Raw genomic sequence first — 21,588 nt, forward strand, 5'->3', positions numbered from 1 at the left:
GCCTTGTTTTGGTCCTCGTATTCTTTTGAAAAGTGCAAATGAGGTAGATTCACCTGCAAATGCAAACTGATTCACATCTCTCCCCCAACCCTACTGGGTGGTGCCATGTTGGATAGATAAGATACAGCACTCACAGCCTGAACATCAGTAATAGGTGAAATAATAGGTGACTCTTCCATGTTGGCATCAATCTTTTTTAGGACCTGCTTATAATAACCATAGGAGCTTTAGAATCCAGTATTTCCCAGACTTGGATCGCCAACTGTTTTTGGACTATAACTCCCATCATCCCTAGCTAGCAAGACCAGCGGTCAGGGATTGTAGTCCGAAAACAGCTGGAGACCCAAGTTTGGGAAACACTGGCTTAGATGATAGACTGTGTTGTTTTGGGAATAAAAGGGGGGGGGGAGGAGAACTATGTACGCCACCTTGAGTTGCTTGGAGGAGAGGTGGGATTTAGATGTATGTATGTAGAATTAATAAATAAAAATAGCTTCAGGTCCTCTGGCTTAGATGCCTGGTGTCTCAAGCGTCACCAAAGTAAGGGGAAAATTAGATGCTGGCGGAGATGTGTGGCAAGCTCCGAAAATGCTTCTGCTCTTAAGTTTTCAACCAATGTAATAGAACAACTGGATAATAACTTTGTGCGTCATTTAAAGTCTAGCCAGGTTGGAGTACTGCAGTCAATTTTACCTTTCTACCATATATCAGGAGTAATACAGTACTTCAAGCACCTGTTAGGGAAGCTAAAGAAATGTGGTGCATTTTGACATGGGGCTGAAGATGATGAAGACAATGGGTTTTATCAAGTGCTTGTGCCTTTTCAGCCTTAGAAGCCTTCAGAACCACTTCTAATTCAGTTAGTGTGAAGATTGATGTATCGTTTGCATCCACACTTGGCATCCCAATTGCCTCTCTCAATTTACCTTGCACTTCATGATTGATTTCCTTGTCCGCTTTTGTTCATGAAATCAGCAGTAGCCCTATCACCAGTAATTGCATACTCTCGCTTTCCCCAGGCTGGGATAGACCATTAGTCATTTGGAATTTCTGTTGGGCCTGCTTGCTTGAACAGGTCATGTCAATTGTTTTAACAGCTTAAAGCCATCTCTTTATTCTGATGGGACCTAGATGCTGGATATGTGCTTCTGTAATGACTTTGGATTCTTCTGGTGTTTTACCAACTAAATTCGCAGTTGCATGTTGGGGTTGCGGCAGACCTTAGTTTTTTCAAAGGGTTCAAAGCACTTTGAAAATGGTGTGTATATACACTCATCCCACTTTTCCCACTTCTGTGCAAAAAGTGGAGAATCCTGAATTGTGTAAAGCCATAGAATCACATTTTGCATGCTTTGAGATTTCTGAAATATGACTACTGCAGATGCAAAAATGTGTAGGTGAATGTTATTCTACACCCTTTTCAACGTGGCAACATGGACACTAATAGCATGGCAATGTGTGGCCTTGCTCCCTGAAGAACTGTGCATGTACTTTTAAAGCCACAGAATTAACTGGCAGCCTCTAGAATGGTCAGATAACCTATGGCCTTCCAGATTTCCTTGGACTCCAACTCCCATCAGCCCTTAGTCAGTATGACCAATGATCAGGAGTGATAGGAACTGTAACCCAACAGCAACTGGGGGGGGACGGACAGATTCCTTGCCAATACTCTAGAACAGTGGTTCCCAATTGGTAACCCTCCCAGGTGTCCGTTGCACCATTCACATAACAAAAACTACCACAGAGATATCAAAATATTCAAAAGTAGGGAGCCTATGGCTTGGCTTTTGAAAAACAAGGGTTCGTACTTCTTAGCTAATTGGGAGCCACTAGAGAATTAGTCATGCTAGTAAAAAAAAAACATTTACATACAAGTAACACTAACTCTTTGACTGGCAACTCTGTTATTCCTGCATTCTGTAATAGTGAGAAATCAAGGACTATAACCAGTCTTTGATGTAGACTCTGCATCACAGGAAATCACTCGTAAGCACGGGTATCACAGAGATATAGCTGTTCTGTTGTGGATATATTATCATTTTCCCTTAACAGGGGGGAGCCATCAATTTCCTGTGAAAATGTAAGGCAAGTCAAACCTACCTACTATTTCCACTATTTTCTTTTATTATTTATTTATCTCCTCTGCAGGCAAATGGCTCTCATGGAAAAGGTTACATATGCTAACAGGAACTTCCATTGCTTTAAGAGGAAGTGGGACCTGACATCAACAGGAAGCCCTGGGCAGCCCAACTACTGCTGCTTTAAAGAGAGAGAGCTCTCTGAAACAATGTCTGCCAGTAATTTAGAGCTAGCTAGCAGGAAATGAATATACGCTGCTGTGTGTGGTAGAGAGGAAATGATAAGCACTACCTGGTCTGACATGGAGCAGAGATAGCGGGGAGAGAAAAGGCCTTGTTTTCCCTTATGATAGATTTTGTGCCTGCGGTCTGCGAAATGGAAAACAAAACAAGGAACAAATGGCAGAACATAGCAGTGTCCAGGGGAAAGAAGGGATTTCAGTGGGAGAAAAGCTGGGCTTCATACTTCCAAGTATTAGGTATTCAAATACTCTAGTGAAAGTTTTATTATAGATATGTTTCAGAATGGTATATTTGAAGGTCTAACCATACATGTAATTGAATGGGAAAATCCCGCTTTTCTTAAATTTCGGGAACTATAATTTCCCCTGTTCACTTTTGCTGCTTTGTGTGTGCATTTCCAATTTTTGCTACTTCTTTCTGTGAGAGCCTTGGAAGTTTAAAATGAACTCGTCAAGTATCATTCTGAAATTTTATCAGAGCAAGCCTTCCTAAGTTCTATAATGATGTAGATCAATAGGATAATGCATGTGGGAGGGAGGTACAGCAACGATGGGTCATTATGGTGACTTAACCAAAAGGAAGCAATGTACATGCAATGAGAAAAAGAGGAAGCGGTTTGTTAAGAGTTCTTGACACAAACAGGTGATGTAAGCAGAGGCTGAACTTAGGAAAAGGAATCAATTAGGACAGAAGCAGACATTTTGGAGAGAGTGTCCATAGAGCTCTCCCCAGCACAGTTCCTTAAGGCCTGCTTCATAGCCTGCCAATTCTGATTCTAATATATCTGAAATGTGCCCCAGATACACCCCAGTGTGAGTGTGATGTGATGACCCAAAATGTAGCATCCAGGCTAATGTGTAGCACAGTCATCAGCATGTAAAGTATGCCCCACTGAGCTTGATGGAGCTGAAACCCCTTGGAATTGTGCCTGGGGTTGCACTTTTGTGGTAGAATTTTCTGCTGATTTATATATTTATTATTCGTTTATGAAAAGCGCATCAACCACAGTCTTTGTTGTGAACAATTTCAGAGCAAGTGTCAAGTTAAAATGTAGAGTGTCTACATAAAACAATAGAAACACCAGGGCAAATAAAAATACAGCCGGAATAACAACAACAACAACAACAACAAGCGATTTGACACTAAACGCCCATGAAACCCAGTAGGATGTCACTGGGAGCAAAATCCAGCACATCCTGGTTCAGGATGGGACAGTGCTAAAAGCAGATTTACCTTCTTTGCATACAGATTAACAGGAGAAATGTGCACAATTCATTAATGGGTTGCAAAGTGACCTGAGGGATCCTTCTCCAACTCTGTCTTCCTGGTTCCCTTCAAAAGCAACTGCAGTGGCTTACAAGTGCCTAGCTAGTGCTGCTGCCACCACCACACACGTTCAAAACGATGTTGTAGCAAGAGGACTTGATGACATGCCATCGTTCCCAGAGGGAGTTGACGGGGAGGACATGGCTGCCCCCGTGACCTTTCTGCTGGAGATTCTGAGAAGGAGGTTAAACCCCTGAATCTTCCGGTCAAGAAAGAGATGGGTAAATCTGTCAAACATGGTCTCTTGTTTTTCCAATCTTCAGTTCTCCACATTCGTACATCACTTTGCTTAAAAAAAAAGTCTTTATGAAAATTCACCAGCATTTTGATATAAAAATTCTCCTCATATATACATGCAATTTTGTGAAGCCCCATATTTATGCAAAGACATTTCCCCTTTTCACAAATGTATGCACTTTCATACACACTTCATCTCTGTGTATGCATTTTTGTACCCGTTGCTTGCTTGGAGAACAGCATGGCAAAATTGGGAGATGTGCGAATTTCGAAGAATGGCTACCTCTGGGTCCTCAGATTGTTTCGGAAAGTGCAGATTAGGTAGATTTGCCTTTGGATTTGAACGGCGTCGAATTTCTCCCCTATTGCTAGGGCAAGCCCTGAGAGTCAGTAAAGTACTTGAACATGTCTGCTGGTCATTATTAGACTTGTGCTTTAAAAGAACTTTGCTGGTGGAGCAGCAGGAATTCTAACACTTGCCTTCTAAGTATTGGGATAAACGGCTCAATTTCCTTTACAGAAAGCCTCATGGTGTTGTAGCAACTTGTCCAACAAAATGAAGTGGGAAAGTACAGGCGACTGATGCAATAGTACCTGCTACATAGATAGTCCAGGATCACAGCAGTGTCGTCCTGTCTGTTCCTCTTCCAAGCAGAGTGCGGGGCAGCCAGAGTGGAAGTGAACATGGAAGTTTTAAAAGGGAGATTCATTTTTAAATCCGTTTGATGTTGGTTAGCTATCTCCCTGTTCAAACACAGGTGCCTGGGACTTCCAGCAGCCCGGCCACCCTAGCCAAAGTAAACATTGGCAGAGGAGGGCTGGTCCATGTTACCCCCCCCCTTCTTTTAGAAGCTAAATGCAGTGCTGGTGAAAGGTGTTGGTTTGACAGCTGTGGAGAACGAAGGCCTTTGTCTACATACAGCACTGTGGAGCAGACATCCGCTCGCACTGTTCTGTTGACATGTCTCATCCTCTGATCTCAGTGGGTCTGTCTAAAAGGAAAACGGGACATATCCAGTCCTTAGTAGTCTCTCATCTGCCCCATAAGGACCTTTGCTATGTATCTTCCTCCCAAGTGTGTGTGAATCTACAAGAGGTAAACATTCACCATAAACAGGCATACCTTTTATGGGGCAACTCTGAAGGCCTTTCCAAATAATTTGTTCTAGTGCAAAAAGGCATAGTGGTTTATAGGTCACCAGTTCCCTGCTTCATGCAATATACCTGATTTGCCTCATTATAGAATTTGCACTTTTTAAATGCATTACACACTGTGGGGTATGCTGTCTTAGTGTAAGACCAAGTAAATTTTCATGACAATTCTCGGTTAAACTGTCCAAGGACCTCCAAATTAGGAAGTAAGTATGTGAAGTTTCCAGCTCTAGTTGATGCAATATTTATTGCTTACAACAAATTCCTGCTTTCTTCTAAAAGAAAGAAAGAAAGAAGCTAAAGCAAGGAAGTGGCTACATGTGCAGTAAAATGGATGTATATCACCATGGTGCAGTAAACTGCATAAGAAAATGTGGAGATAACATTTTGTTTGGACGCCTGCTTCCTACTTTCTACTACAAGGTTCTCGTCCCAAGGTTATCATCAATAGGCAATAAAGGTTTGATTTATGTCCTACTGTAAGTGTGGGCGTGTGTGTTTAGATTTGGGATTTTGGTTGAGCGAGCTACAAGGACGTAGGCCTGATTTCTCGAGCAGGGCTTGTTACTGAAAGATGGCACACCAATGGTAGAAGTAAGTGGAGGTATACTTCATAACCAATGAAAGGTTCTTTTTTGCACAAAAGCCACATTGACTCAGAGCACATTATAATATAATTTGAAATGTTAAAGCGGGTGCAATATTGCAGATGATGTTGAAGAAGAAGAGTTTGGATTTGATATCCCGCTTAATCACTACCCGAAGGAGCCTCAAAGCGGCTAACATTCTCCTTTCCCTTCCTCCCTCACAACAAACACTCTGTGAGGTGAGTGGAGCTGAGAGACTTCAGAGAAGTGTGAAACTAAAAGCTGATTTATACATACAGTGGTACATCTAGTTGCAGACACAATCCATTCCAGAGTGCCGTTCGCACCCTGAAAAGTCCGCAACAAGAGTGGCGCTTCTTTCCATGCTTTGCTGGAATTGCTTAACATTAAATGTAAGAAACCTGGATCCCAATGAGATCATTCAGATGCTTAATATTTTGCTCATAGTTTATATGCTTAATATTTTGCTCAGCTGCCCAGCCAGGGCCTAATCAAATGCAAACTCAAATAGGAATGTCAGAGAAGTCTGATGAAAACTGAAAAGGAAGTAAGGGGAAATTGCTGCAGTTTGTGCGTCTCTCTCTCTCTCTCTCTCTCTCTCTCTCTCTGTGTGTGTGTGTGTGTGTCTACGGTCAGGATAGAAATTGGTCCAGCAAATACGATCAGTATTCATTCACAGCATCATCATCGTTGTTGTTGTTTCTAAGTCCACAAATGATATGTAACAAATTACTTTTTTAAACATTGTTTTGACATTTCCTTTACACTGAGCTGCGCAATCCAGCCAGATGGGCAGAGTAGAAATAATAAAATTATTGTTATTATTATTATGCCTACATTGCAGGGGTTGGACTAAATGAACTTTGGTATCACCTCCAATATTCTATTGTTCTATGACTTACATTAAATAGCAGACAGCAAGAGGAATAATGTAGTATTTGGCAAGAACCAAACTGCAGCTGAACGGAAGCAGCACTGATGGTGATGAATGGAGTCCAGAACAGAAATTGCAGCCTCCTTACATCCCTGCACTCCGAGCTTCTAGAAACTGGCAATTCAAAACAGATTTGAGCAGCTTACAGAAAGTGCTTTTATTTTTTGGATATAGGAGGGAAACAAGTGAAAAATGCTATCTAACATTGTTAAGCAGGGGGACTGTGGAATATTAAATGCACCCATACCACAAAGGAGATGGGAAGAAGATTGAAAAGAGTAGGAAATGTTTAGGTTTAAGAGGACATGTTAACGATGCATATGTTATCACACAATACCCTAGATTGGGGGAGTGTTTCTATGACACTTGGTCAATTTTTTGATTTTATTTTTTTAATAAAAGAAAGAAATGTTTTCATTGCAACTCATTTCCCCCCCTCCCAGCTAATGACGGGGGTCCACACTCTCCCTTTCTTCTACATCTGGTTTCTATTGTAGTTGTAAAATGAGGACATTTTGGCTGCCTGGCACAACTAGCAGAAACTGTGTGACACCAGCTGCCTCTTCCAACTTCCAAGCCTTGAATATGGTTTCAATTATAGACATGAGAAGATTGGGACATCCAGCTCCATCCCTTTTCCTCCCCGCTGCCTACATATGCTTTCCTCCTTCTCCTCTCCCCCCCCCCCAAAGAAACAACTGAAAAGTTCTTATTCAAAGTTCAAGAATTTTCCATTTACATTTCCACACGTATCATATGCGGATCTTGCTGCAAATGGATCTGAGTTTCGTTTTCTCTCCGCACAGGACCTCTGCAGACTAATCAGAAATAAATTATCTGAGGACCTACCATGTTGTGATTACCATCTTAACCCCATCTCCTGCTATCACTGCTTAATGTGTCAGAGAGCGAAGCTACTTCTGGATTTGGGCTCTCCTGAAAGAGAACATTTTTTGTATTCTTCGTTCATACAATCAATGCACTGAGGAGCTGGGCTCTGCAGGAAATTGATGCATAGCCCTTTCATCTCCAGGGACTTGAGGTCAGGACTGTAATTTTTGGTCAGAAGCAAAAACGAGTCCCTGGTGGAATTTTTTTTTTTGACATCACAAAACCACTGCATAGTCTGACAAAATAGGCTGTTTTCTGTAGAGTTCAAGGACTGGGAGAGCAGGAAATGGTGTGTGTGGAGTTAGGGGAGGGAGTTGGCTGCAGTGGTGTGGGAAGTGTAGAGTTGGAATGCCAAATTTGGCATTGCAGGTCAAGGCTGTGGCAAACTAGAAAGAAGATGGGTAAAGGATGATGAAAGCAAAGTAAATTGGCACCAGAATAACAAAGATCTATCTTGTTGGGTTGGAGGGGAGTAGCAACCACGATGTGGAAAGTGTCGAACTGGGGAAAGGAGAATACAGTTTTTGTGTGTGATGCCATTCTAACCCACCCCAAACTTGTGGTTCCAGAATGCTTCACATCAGGCATTTAAAGTGCTATGATACCACTTTAAACGGTCCTGGCTTCCCCCAAAGCATTCTGGGAGGTGTAGCTACAATTCTCAGGATTCCCTGGGAAAAAGGATTGATTGTTAAAGCTCTAGAAATTGTAGCTCTCTGAGAATAGGGATCTCCTAAACAACTCTCAGCACCCTTAACAAACGACAGCTCTGATCATTCTTTAGGGGGCAAGCCCAGTGGCGTAGCGTGAGGGGTGCAGGGGGGCCGGCCGCACCGGGCGCAACATCGGGGGGCGCTCGCAGCTCTCTGCCCCTACTAAAATCCACGGGTTAAGGGGCGCAAATTACTTGCCTTGCCCCGGGTGCTGACAACCCACGCTATGCCACTGGGCAAGCCATAACTTATGGTATTGTCAGGATGCTGTTGGCAGCTCCCGGCTGGTTGCCCAGGAAAGTATAAAGACAAGGAAAAGTTTCCTACAGTCTTTTTTTATTTCAGTCTTTACAGAGAGAGGCTATAGAACCCAGCCTCTTGGATAACGGCATTGTCCTGAGTGAATCTCCAACCCCCCGCTTCCTCATTCCTTGTCTCCCGCTTCCTCATTCCTCAATCTTATCATTTGCTCTCCTACTTTTAAGGCTCACCGGGTTCCGGGAGATGGAGGGTCTGGAATATTTTCTAGTGACAACGTGTCAGCCAGGTGTTGCTCTAGCTCTCCCTTGATTTCCCAACTTTCCCCTTCATCTGCCTCTGAGCTGTGACCTCCCTCAAACCCCTGTTGTAAATCTATACTGTCTTCCTCTTCTTCCTCCCTGGAAAGGTCAGGATGGGGAGGCGGTCTCCACCATTCCTCTTCTGCCCAGTCCCTGACAGGTATCATTGCATTTTAAGTGGTATCATAGCATTTTAAATATATGGTGTGAATGCGGCCATGGTACCCTTGCCTGCGTAACGAGGCCTAGTGTAGCCTCAGGGTTATCTATAGGTTGTGCCAGGCACCTCCTGTGTCCCTTGATGCCAAGATTAGTCCCTGCAATTTTGCTGCAAAAGCCAAGATGATGTCCTTTCCCCATTCCATTTACAGAAGGCAACAGGACTGGCAGCTGAATCTTACTTCAAGCTTGGTGACAGGATACTTTCCTCCACTGTATCTGAAAGAGCAGGATAGTTAAGGGCTCCAGACCAGGGTTTGTGGCATATTTAAGTGTGTCCTCCTAACAGAGATCAAGTTAGGAAATCTGGCTGGTTTTTACTGAACAGGAAAAGGGGGAAATGCAAGCATCTGAAGGAAACTCAAGGAAGCAATTTGTATATTCCACCTGGTTCTTACCTTGGTTCTGTTAGTAGGGTGGATGAAAATAGCCTCCTTAAACTGGTTTGTGTGAGGTTCATTCACAGTGCTTGAGGGTATTGTTGACCTAAGTTGCTTCTTAAGAGAATATGTGTTCTGCATAAAATAAAATAAAGAGGTTTCAGTATTCAGTGTAATCCCATTTCCTGCTGCGAATTTATGCTCTCACCGAGTAGCCCTGTAAGGAAAGAAATGATTTGCAATGATTTCAGATTTGTGACTGTTATTTTTCTTTCTTGATAGCCGCATTATTCGGATGACAGCTTTATGGACAGTAGAAAACTGTCGCATGTAGATCCTGTCAGTTTATAAAATGTACTTTTCAGGATTTCTGAGCTCTTAATCTGTAACTGTTTTATCTTCAATGGAGCTGATCTACTTCATTTATTACATTGAAGCCTGAAATAAGAAGAAATCATCATCATCATCATCATCATCATCATACGAAGCTAAGGTCTACAGTTGCAAGATTATTGTTTACCAGCAGGAAATAATCTAGAGGTCCCCCCCCCCCCATTTGGGATATGTTCATTCAGCATATCCCAAGACCTTACACTCAAATGAACAACCTGAACTCATTTCTTTCCTGCCCATGGCACAGATATGGGAAAACACAGATTTTATGCAGACAGCATAAGCCACATGGGAGAAGAAACAATGTGAGCACCCTTTTTGTACCATCCGTACTTCACGTCATGCTGTATCCAATATTTGTAGTTGTGTGCCAAAGCAAGGGTGCCAGCACTGTTTGTGGATTGGGCCCTCTCACCCCCTCACATACAATTTGCATAGGCTTTGTAACATAAGCAAATTTGTGTCCTCTTTTGCAGGTGGAATGGAGGATCCAAATATAAACCAGCAGCCATGCATGCAATAGAATGCCTAAATGCGAACGGGTGAAGCTTTCCCCATAATTGTGTTTCCTTTTTAGAAAAGGCTTAGCCTGTTGAATTTCTGCCTACCACACAGCTGCTAAAGGCTCAAAAGCTATGCTTTCCCCAAATGCCAACTGTAAACCAAAGCCTAGGCTGCCATTCTGTGTGGCTTCAGCTGGTAGCAAGCCCTATTAAACACAAACAAAATTACTTCTGAGTAGACATGTGTACCACTGTACTGCAGGTTAATTATACAGAGAATTCATAATGAGTGCCTGGAGACATAAGTTTTCACGTTTTTATTTTGGTATTAATTCATATTTATGTATGTTGGAGTGTGGAGATCTCCTTAGATTTAACGGTTGTTGGTTCAATGCATGTGTATGTGTGTACGGAATAGTGTCTAAGAGACAGGGGAATAAGTAGGCTTCCGTAAATGAAGTATATTGTTGGAATCTTCAGTTGGTTAATCTGTTTCAAATTGAATGTTTTCTTCATTTTTACCTCAGTATTTGGCTAAATAGGAAATAATATTTTTGTTGCAGGATAGTTTTGCTTGTTTACCCCATGATATGATTGTTTAATGAGGGACGCGGGTGGCGCTGTGGGTTAAAGCCTCAGTGCCTAGGGTTTGCCGATCGAAAGGTTGGCGGTTCAAATCCCCGCGGTGGGGTGCGCTCCCGCTGTTCGGTCCCAGCGCCTGCCAACCTAGCAGTTCGAAAGCACCCCTGGGTGCAAGTAGATAAATAAGGACCGCTTACTAGCGAGAAGGTAAACGGCGTTTCCGTGTGCGGCTCTGGCTCGCCAGAGCAGTGATGTCACGCTGGCCACATGACCCAGAAGTGTCTTCAGACAGCGCTGGCCCATGGCCTCTTTGAGTGAGATGGGCGCACAACCCTAGAGTCTGTCAAGACTGGCCCGTACAGGCAGGGGTACCTTTACCTTTTTTATGATTGTTTAGTTGTCTATTGGACCTGCTTATATGATTTTGTTATTTTGTATATTGTTTTTTCCTTGGGTTTATTTTTATTACTTTAATAAGAAAACATTTGATGAAGAGTGGGCTATAAATACTGCAAATAAATACCCCCCCCCCTTTATTGGAAGCCACTCAGAGATTGCAATATTTTTAGGTGGCATACGAATGCAACAAATAATAATAAAATGTTCTTTATTCATCAGCTTTTGGCCATTGTAAATGATCATAAAAGGTAAAGGGACCCCTGACCTTAGGTCCAGTCACAGACGACTCTGGGGTTGCGGCACTCATCTCGCTTTATTGGTCAAGGGAGCCGGCATACAGCTTCCGGGTCATGTGGCCAGCATGACTAAGCCGCTTCTGGCGAACCAGAGCAGTGCACAGAAATGCCGTTTACCTTCCCGCCGGAGTGGTACCTATTTATCTACTTGCACTTTGACATGCTTTCGAACTACTAGGTGGGCAGGAGCAGGGACTGAGAAATGGGAGCTCATCCCATTGCAGGGATTCGAACAGCCGACTTTCCGATCGGCAAGCCCAAGAGGCACAGTGGTTTAGACCACAGCACCACCCTTGTAAATGATCATATTATGGCATAAAAGGCAATTCAAGCTGAGGACCCCAGGGAAAGACCTCCCTTTTGTGCTTAATCATTTCTTTCTTTCTTTTTAGTTCCCCCAGTACTGAAGAGCTGCGCAGAGTTCATAGAGACGCACGGAATTGTGGACGGAATCTACCGGCTTTCTGGAGTGACGTCCAACATCCAGAAACTGAGGTGAGGTGAATAAGAGAACCAAATGCAAGAAAGGCCCAGTGTTAACCATCCATTGTGTTAGAACAGCATATGAACATGCCTGGATTGAGGGTGGCTGGCTTTCGGTGGATAGATAGCAACCCAACTATAGCAAGCCAACTCCAGAGCAGCCTTAAAGCTCACGATAAACGAGTTTATAACCAGAGCTAAGTTATTTGAACTTTACAGGGCATTTGCAATGCAGATTACCAATGTGTCCAACTTTTTGAGAAGTCCTCCTGCGCAGATGGACTCTGGATCATAGAGCCCAGGCTTTGAGAAAACTCTTTCCTTTCTTCAGAGCTCATTTTGTTATTTTTGAAGATCTACCTGAGGTTTATCCTCATAACTTCTGTGTTTTATAGGCATTCGGTTATGGGAGTAAGTCTTGCCCCACTCCTTTCCCCCTTATAGTATAACTAAGGCCTATATATGTATGTTACAGGTTAAACCCTCACTCTTGCAAGTTTCCTGCTGCAGGAAAGGGGTGAATGGATGATGACAGACGGTGCTGACTTGCTTATGAATATACTCAGCTAGGTCTCTCTCCATTCCTAAAATAAAAATGGCGGGGGCAGAAAGAACACAAATTGAACAGGCTGTTCCTGCAAAGGCGCTTGTGTACAGCGTGTGTAATTGGGCCTTCTGTGAACCAGCCCTAAGACCATTGCAAAATTGTGGCCACCAGCTCGGCGGTGGCTTATCGTACATAATCTTCATGCAAATGGCAGTTAAAACATGGAAATGATGTCTAACTAGCATATGCAGAATCCATACAGCCCTCAAGGTTATGATAGGTTTCCATGGTGATCCTCGGTGCTGAGCAGGTTCCCCGTCTCACTGAGGTAATACATTATCAGATCTTTGCAGCCCAATCAGTACACCTTTTTTAGCCTTTGTCTGGGCAGAAATCAAGATGCAAATTGATTCCGTCTCTTGCTCGTTAAACCCACTGTACCTCCTCCATCTCTGTTGTTTCAGGCAAGAGTTTGGATCAGATCAATGCCCAGACCTGACAAGGGAAGTTTACCTCCAGGACATTCACTGTGTGGGCTCACTCTGCAAGTTATACTTCAGGGAGCTACCGAATCCCCTCCTCACGTATGAGCTCTACAAGAAATTCACGGTGAGATGTTTTCTGCTATGTCTCCATTCCCGATGGGCCTCTTCCACCCTTTGCCCCACACCACACTTTTATCACCTGTGAGCTTTCCTTATAGGCTGTACTGCCATTTTGGAAGTCCAGGGCCATGTTCACGCAATGCAGTTAAAGCACTATGATATCCCTTTAAACGTTCATGGCCTTCCCAAAGAATTCTGGGAGCTGTAGTTTGCGTGGCAAGGTCCCGACCCCCCCCCCCAAGTTGAATAAAGACACTTGACACCAGTATTTTAGGTTAATCAGCTAAAAAAGGCCACAACTTTATTGGTTACAGATTGTGAGCTTAGGCACTGGAGCTAACTGACTACAGTTCCCTTGATTCTTTGGAGGAAGCCATGTGCTTTAAATATGCTTTATGTATATGACACATGTGTAAAGTGATTTAACAATCAATTCCTCTTCCCAAGGAACTCTAGGAATTGTAATTCTGTGAGTGTGGTTGGTGGTCTCCTGACAACTGAAAGCACCTTTAACAAGGCCACTTCCACCTTAAGGAAGAGGTGGGGTTGCGGGTATTCACGACCCCTCCACGTGCGCAGGGGAGGGGGTGTGGACAGTCCTGCACAATTGGGGGGTTCCTGGCTGCGTCACTGCCCAGGCGACCAATCGGGTTGCTCGGGAGGTGTGGCCTGCTTGGTTTAAGCAGGACACAGGTGGGAGCTCTCCCCTTTTCACGCTTCCAGGACACCCTGCAGAGGAATCAAGGGAACTGTAGTTTATTCCTCATAGAGCTGCGGTTCCTGACTCCCTTAACACACTATAGTTCCCAGGATTCTTTGGGCAGGATTCTTCTATAGGAAGAGTAGCTCAGTTGGCAGAGTATAAGACTCTTAATCTCAAAGTCGTGGGTTCAAGCCCCACATTGGGCAAAAGATTCCTGCATTGCAGGAGGTTAGACTAGATCAGGGTTCCCCATACTTGGGTCTCCAGCTGTTTTTGGACTAACGATAGGTCTTGGATGTGAAGAAGTTGGAGGCTACTGGAATATAGGAGCACACTGAAATCCTAATAAAGGACTGCCTGCAATTTGTTTTTAGGAATATTTTAAAAACAATTTCAGTTAATTATAAAGGACATACAGTAATGGTCACAAGATCAATGCAATATCAAAGATTTAAAAATGAAATAAAAATTGGGCTCCACACATTTTTTGCAACCAGAGCCATTTTCAGTTCTGGGAATTCATATACACTATTTCTGTTCATAAAAATTTTCTAAGCAGGGCTTGGGTAACTTCTCTTTTTTAAAAAACTTTCTTTCACAATTCTTATACCAGTGGATTCTTATTATAATTTTATCAGCAGGGGCTTTTACTGTCACTTAATCCAGTGCAAAATGGGTGAAAGCAGCATATTTTCTGGTGGCACAGCTACTTTCTCCTCCCTGCTTAGGCTGAAGTTAATGAGTCAAGGTGCACAGCAGTGGAAAATCAGGTTCAAAATTGTCATGCCATGAATGCAGAGAGTGGGTGTAGGTGGAAACTGTCCAAGCAGAAATCTTCAAACAACTTTAATGCAAAATGTAATGACTTGATTCAGGAAGGGGGAAATGAGTACAGATTAGCTCCAAAGTTGTGAGCAGGTTGGAGGAGCCGTAGCAATAGGCCAGAAGTTCTGTTGTCAAAATCTGCACTGTGCAGCTGTTCCTTGGTCCTGTAATAGGGTCAACAAATGTAATAATTATCATAAGTATTACAGAGGCAAGATGTCAATTAGCTGAACAGTTAACACCAATACGGTTGTTTGACCAGATGTTTTCTCAGCCAGGCACTCACTCAGTAGAGTCCAAATGCAGTTTGGATAATCACCTTCCAAGAGGTCTCAGAGATAAGGGCATAATTTGAACCCTTCTGCCTCCTTCTATTCTCTACTATCCTGTCACTGAGAGCAGCATTCCTTCTTGTCATGACTGACCATGCAGCCCATCGCCATAACATCAGTCCCTTGGTGTGACCTTTCCCTTTCAAGGGCCCCTCTCCCAGTGGAGGCTGGTTCATCACAGGGCAGATAGGGCACTGCCCCGCCAACATTAGTTTCCCTTCAGCCAGTTCCTACTTGCTTGCTTTCTTCCTTACATCCAGTCCACCTGCCTGCTTCCTTCTCCTGAGTCTCAATAGTGCCCTTGTAGAAGGTGGGGACAAAACTAGAAATACTTGGCTCTGCCACCTTCTGTTAGTCACTTTCTACCTTGCCACTCCTAATGGGCATCAGCCGCCACTTCCATTCACTCGTCACTTCTGAATTGACCAAGGAACTGTAAGCTCATACCGCTTTGGACTTCACCTTGTCTTACTGCTACCAACTCTCAAGGCAGCTGTTGCACACCCACCCAATCTCTGAGAGGTGCAAGATTCCAGGTGCCCCAGGTACTTACTTAGGGTTAAGTTTCCTCAGAATGGTTTATTTACACATATATGCAGCCTGTGCCTAAGGTGGAGGGACTCACAGCATTAACACCCCAAGAAGGTCTTGCTTCTCCCACAGCCACAGATTTTCATTCAGAAATCAGGCATGGCTCTGTCTCACAGGCTTCAGCCTGCAGCCTGTGTTCAACTTCTGTGTTATACACACCAACTCCCAACTTAGTCTTTCTAACCACCAGTTAGAACAGAGCCACTTCCTTAATGGCTTATACTTAGAGGGCTGTTACCAAGAAATGTGTCTGGCTGTTACGGCAACTTGAATCCTTCCTTAGATTTAAACACTTGCTGGATCCAGAAATTAGAAGGGTCCCAGGCATACAGTCTACGCTCAGGCATAATCAGAGCAGCCTTTGCCAACCTGCTGCTCTCCAGATGTGTTGGGCTAAAAACTCCCGTCAGCCCCAGGAAAACAGGCCGGACTGTGATGGGCATTGTGGAGGGCATCAGGTTGGCTAAGGCTGCTTTAAGTAGCTTGGTTTTCTACCATAATTATTTATTTATTGCAAAAGTGACTAATGTATACTGGATGCCATACGCAGATTAAAAACTAAGGCTCACAGTGTTGCAGTCAGGTTCATCTGCGTCTGCAGAATTACCTCTCTACCAGAGATGGCTGATGCCCATTGAGTTTGTTAGGATGAAAGGCAGGAAGCCAACAGTAAAGGTAAAGGTAAAGGTAAAAGGACCCCTGACCATTAGGTCCAGTCGTGACCGATTCTGGGGTTGCGGTGCTCATCTCGCTTTATTGGCCGAGGGAGCCGGCATACAGCTACCGGGTCATGTGGCCAGCATGACTAAGCCGCTTCTGGCGAAGCAGAGCAGCGCACAGAAACACCGTTTAGCTTCCTGCTGGAGCGGTACCTATTTATCTACTTGCACTTTGATGTGCTTTCAAACTGCTAGGATGGCAGGAGCAGGGACCGAGCAACAGGAGCTCACCCCGTTGTGGGGATTCAAACCACCGACCTTCTGATTGGCAAGTCCTAAGCTCTGTGGTTTAACCCACAGCGCCAGCCAACAATAGACGGAGCCAAAGCCAACGGCAGGCAGAGGCTACTAATTCTTTTTTTTTTTGTCCCCATCTTCCTCTCAGTCTCCCAGCACTGCTGTGCTTGGCCAAGTCACTGGTTTATCCCATGTCATCACATCTGTAAAATGGGATTAAGGGCTTGCCTTGTGAGAAAACTATGAGTTTTGTTAAACTCTGGGAATACTGAGTAATATGGGACACTGGGAGAAGTGTGTGGGAAGCAGAATGCACCACCTCTGTCAAACTATACAATCACGTTCCTAAGGTGCTATTACAGCAAGTATCTTCAATCTTGTGCCATACAAATTACACTACCTGTATACAGCTGCCTAATTATGGTAGTGAATATTTAATGCAGCATAGATTTCTGCTCCCTTTCATCCCGACACACTTTATAAGAGAGCTCATTGAAAATACATAAAATCATTGCAGGGTTTTCTTTCCTGCAATGCTCACAAAGTGATGCATTGCTCTCTGTTTGTGCTGTTTCCCCTTCTCCCCGCCTCTCATTTTAGCAAACATAACTGGTTTTGAAAATGACAGGAAACAAAGAGAGAAAGAACTGATAAAAGAGAGAGGATTTACAGAAGTGATTTTTTGCAAATAAGGGACTGTCTCTGGGCAACCCGTTTCCCCCCACTAAAGTGAAAGGTTCAGTGTGAGCTTCAGTTAAGGAACCAGCATCTTCTGATTAGCACCAGGTGGGTGAATCATTGGTCTGGCTTGGAACAAACAGCATTTCCCATGACTGCGTTGCAAGGGACGTGCTAATGTGCTATGAGCAATTAATTAGGAAACCCAAAGTATCCACCCACAGCGGAGCAGCGATGAGTCAAATATGATGGACCTCTAATCACAACTGGTGCAGAGAAGCAGCAGAATTGCATGCCCTCAGGTGCGTCTGCCACCCAGGTATCTGCATGAGTCACTGCTTGGAGTGTGCCTTCTTCCTAGCAGGAGACATGCTCAGAGAACAGCAATTCAGGACCCAACTAGGCAGGATGTGAGATGGCACCTTTGTCTTTAACATGCATATTCCTTTAAATGCAAACAGTATTCACAGGGGAGGGGGTGGTAAGTATGGGGAACGTGCCTCGAGAAAGGGGGAAATCCTTCCTCTGAAGCTGCTATTTGCATAGCCCCTCTTTATCCTGGCTTTTGACACCTGAAATGTGGGTTTTCAGGGACCACACTATTCGTGTGAGTAATCTGTTTTAACTGTTATTAATTTTAAACTGCTATAACCTGTTGTTGTAGGGGACGCGGGTGGCGCTGTGGGTTAAAGCCTCAGCGCCTAGGGCTTGCTGATTGAAAGGTCGGCGGTTCGAATCCCCGCGGCGGGGTGCGCTCCCGTTGTTCGGTCCCAGCGCCTGCCAACCTAGCAGTTCGAAAGCACCCCCGAGTGCAAGTAGATAAATAGGGACCGCTTACTAGCGGGAAGGTAAACGGCGTTTCCGTGTGCGGCTCTGGCTTGCCAGAGCAGCGATGTCACGCTGGCCACGTGACCCAGAAGTGTCTTCGGACAGCGCTGGCCCCCGGCCTATAGAGTGAGATGGGCGCACAACCCTAGAGTCTGTCAAGACTGGCCCGTACGGGCAGGGGTACCTTTACCTTTATAACCTGTTGTAATTATTGGTGAAGGGCAGAAATAACAACAACAATAATAGAGAAAATCCCCTATTGGTACCCTAGGTGGGGGTTCTTGCCACTTCTCTGGAGAACAGCCATAGCTCAGTAGTAGAGCAAGTGGTTTCAGCAGCAGTCCATGGCATCTCTAGTTCATAAGGTTGATTGGAAAGATTTCTGCCTAAGACTATAGAGAGCTCTGCCAGTTGCAGCATACAACAGTGAGCCAAGTGAACACATAATCCATTGAGTTTCCTATATTTGGTGCTCAGCGGGTCTCCAAATGGAAGGTGCAGTGGGCGGGGGAAGTTGAAGAAGCCAGAAAGATGTTGACCACGTTTAGGCAATCATGTCTCAGCTTAAGAGGCCTTTTGGGTATGTACCCAATTCCTGCCCTCCTCCCTTGCTACGAGTGAGCAAATAAGTTAGGAAGTTTTCCCATGAACTATCATTTTATTTCAGCAGAATTATAGTTAGAAGCCAGCATAATAAACCATGGTTTGAAGATGGCTTAATATCCTGCTGTGTTCTGAAGGCATTAATCATAATTTCCTGGTTTAGACATAATTGACTTGTGATTTTTGCTTTCGGGAAGTAATGCACTAATTAACCCTTGAAGTCTTTTTCAGTCCTACAGGTCTTTGACTTTATGATTATTATTTTTATTATTCAGGAGGCAGTATCGTGCTTCCCAGAGGAAGAGCAGCTGGCCCAAATTCAAAATGCCATCCAGGAACTTCCGCCATCTCATTACAGGTAAAAGAGAAACCTGGCCTCTAAGCCTTGGCTTCTAAGGTTTAGGGACAATCTTAGTAATGATTAATGGCAGTTACCTGAATTACCTAGGGATTCAGCTGGTGAGTCAACTACTTTATTTGCACTAGGCGGACTTGATTCACCTGTTCAAGGAAAGATGACCCACAGAATGCACATGGCAAATTGTGAATGAGTTCTGTGCAGTGGTCTTACCCATAATAAAGACTGATCTTATGTTTCAGAGCTACTCGGGTGTTAGCAGTTCCTTGTATCTGCTGGGAGGCTATTGCTGATTTCATCACACCCACTTCTAAAATGCAACAAAGACGTCAGGGACCCTTTTATTTTTTTGTATTGTAAAACTCTGCTTTGTAACCAGGAGCTGTGTTGGTGGGGGAGCCACAGCAATAGCCTCTGAATAGCAATGCCACTGCCACTTACCAAAAAAGGGAGTGGTGAGCTTGGAGCTGCATGTATGGTGCACCAGTGGAGCCAGTCCAGCACTCTCACCAGCCCCAACCTTGCCACCCCTTCACTGTCTCAGTGCTACTGCTAGGAGGCTGTTGCTGCAGCTCTGATCCACTTGTAGACCTGCTTCCGAGTTTCACATCTGTAGACACTGTGGCGGATAGCAGCACTAGCAGCTGGCCCCATGCGACTCCCAAGCAATTCAGGGTAGATGATCTTTGCTTCTTCCCTACCTCCTTTCAAAAATGCAATTCGATGGAAAGAGTCGAGAATTGTGAGAAGGAGCAACATGGTCTTGGGGCAACTCGGTGAAGAGGGAGATAAGGATTGGTAGGAGGAGAAGCAAGGGATGATAGAGGGAAAATAGGGATGCAAGTGGGGAGAGGTTATTGGGCTAGCATGAGTGTCATGGGTTGTAGCTCTTGACTCATTTAAGACATTTAATGTGGTGCTTTGGGATGTTGGGCACCTGTCTTCTCTGAACAGACCCAGTTGGCCAAGACATAACCGCATGTGCAAGTCTCAATGTGGGTGTTTTGTTTTTATCTTTGTCACACCATTGCAGGACCTTGGAATACCTGAGCAAGCACCTAACTCACTTAGCGTCCTTCAGCAGCACGACCAACATGCACACCAGGAACCTCGCTTTAGTGTGGGCACCTAATCTCCTCAGGTACAGTAGACGCTCTGATTCTTTCACATCGCAATGCAGGGAGCACTAAGAATGCCTATTAGAGTTTGTGATAAGTTTAAGAACTGGCTAGAGTGATCCAGCCAGTGGTAGCTTGCAAGGGTGTATGGAAGCAGTGAGTGGTGTTTTCTCAGTGACAACAGCGCTGCATTGGTTGGGGCAGGAAGGGGGCAAGGTCAGAGGTGCTTGGGTTGATGAACTCATCTGACCTCACCAGCGCCTCACCCCAACAAGACAGCACCAGCAGGATGACACCATTGCCTCCAACCCTGTGCATGGGCTACTGCTTAATTCAGCTACTGCTTAATTCAGCGGTAAGGTAAAAAGGTAAAGGACCCATGGACGCTTAAGTCCAGTCAAAGGAGACTATGGGGTGTAGTGCTCATCTCACTTTCAGGCCAAGGGAGCCGCCATTTGTCCACAGTAGGCTATCTGGGTCATGTGGCCAGCATGACTAAACACTGTGACGGAAGCCAGAGTGCACAGAAATGTTTTTACCTTCCTGCTGCAGCAGTACCTATTTATCTACTTGGACTGGCATGCTTTCAAACTGCTAGGTTAGCAGTTCAACTGTAATTCAACTGTAGCTTAAACCGACCATGGATTGTCCTGGTTAGGGTGGAAGAAAAAGTGTGATTGGTTGAAAACAGAACCAAATGGTTAGCACTAAACTATGGTTTGATATTATATCGGAACGCAACCAGTTCCCACAATTAAGTTTTGCAATGTTTTATGAAAAATAGAAATATCTGATGGGTTTTTCTACTTATAACAACCCAACACAATAAATGAGAGTCACATGTCATATTTGTTTCAACTGGTCTTATGGACATGAAGTTCCTGGTCAATGATATCCATAGTGTATGTGTAACAGTCATTTGTGAGCTACTGCTAAAGACAGCTCAGCTGAGAAATCCTGGTTCATTTATGCGATAGCCTGGCAACTAGAATAGCATAAGAAAAAATAAGGAGCATTGTCACCTAGCTGAATAACCGTAGATAAACTTCCTCAGCTTTTGTAAACTGCTTAGAGGTGCTTCTTAAAAAAATCAAGCGGTATATAAATTTTGTTAATAAATAGCAAAGAAAACAGCTGGTCCTGGGTGGATAAACTCAATCTTTGCAACTGCAAACCAGGCAGAAAAGGTCCCATGATAACTGCAAGAGATGTTAAATCTACTGAACACCCACAGCTCAAAATCTTTCATTTTATCTATTGTCCTCTTTCTTTTTTGATGGGAGTCTAATTCCCTTTATAAATATAGGTCCCAAGGAGAACATGAAAGAAGCGGGAGGCACAGCTGTAGTTTCCTTACATGGCTATCCCACCAGCAAAAGCCCCCTCTGTGCTTTATCTCACACTCCAGCCATTAACTTTACAAAGGATTCGCTGCCCAGAGATAATG

At 44.2% G+C, this 21,588-nt stretch overlaps 1 protein-coding gene across 1 annotated transcript in view; it reads left to right on the forward strand.

Moving 5' to 3' along the window:
* Positions 1-21,588, forward strand: part of ARHGAP31 (Rho GTPase activating protein 31) — an 86,664-nt gene that overhangs the window by 42,800 nt on the left and 22,276 nt on the right. The window contains exons 2-5 of the mRNA XM_083437004.1: positions 11,907-12,009; positions 13,009-13,153; positions 18,941-19,023; positions 20,057-20,164. Of these exons, the coding sequence (XP_083293130.1) occupies positions 11,907-12,009; positions 13,009-13,153; positions 18,941-19,023; positions 20,057-20,164 (439 nt within the window). The remainder of the gene's footprint in view (positions 1-11,906; positions 12,010-13,008; positions 13,154-18,940; positions 19,024-20,056; positions 20,165-21,588) is intronic.

Source organism: Podarcis tiliguerta, assembly GCF_965153285.1.
Source record: "Podarcis tiliguerta genome assembly, chromosome: 4".
In the NCBI taxonomy this organism is placed as follows: Eukaryota; Metazoa; Chordata; class Lepidosauria; order Squamata; family Lacertidae; genus Podarcis; species Podarcis tiliguerta.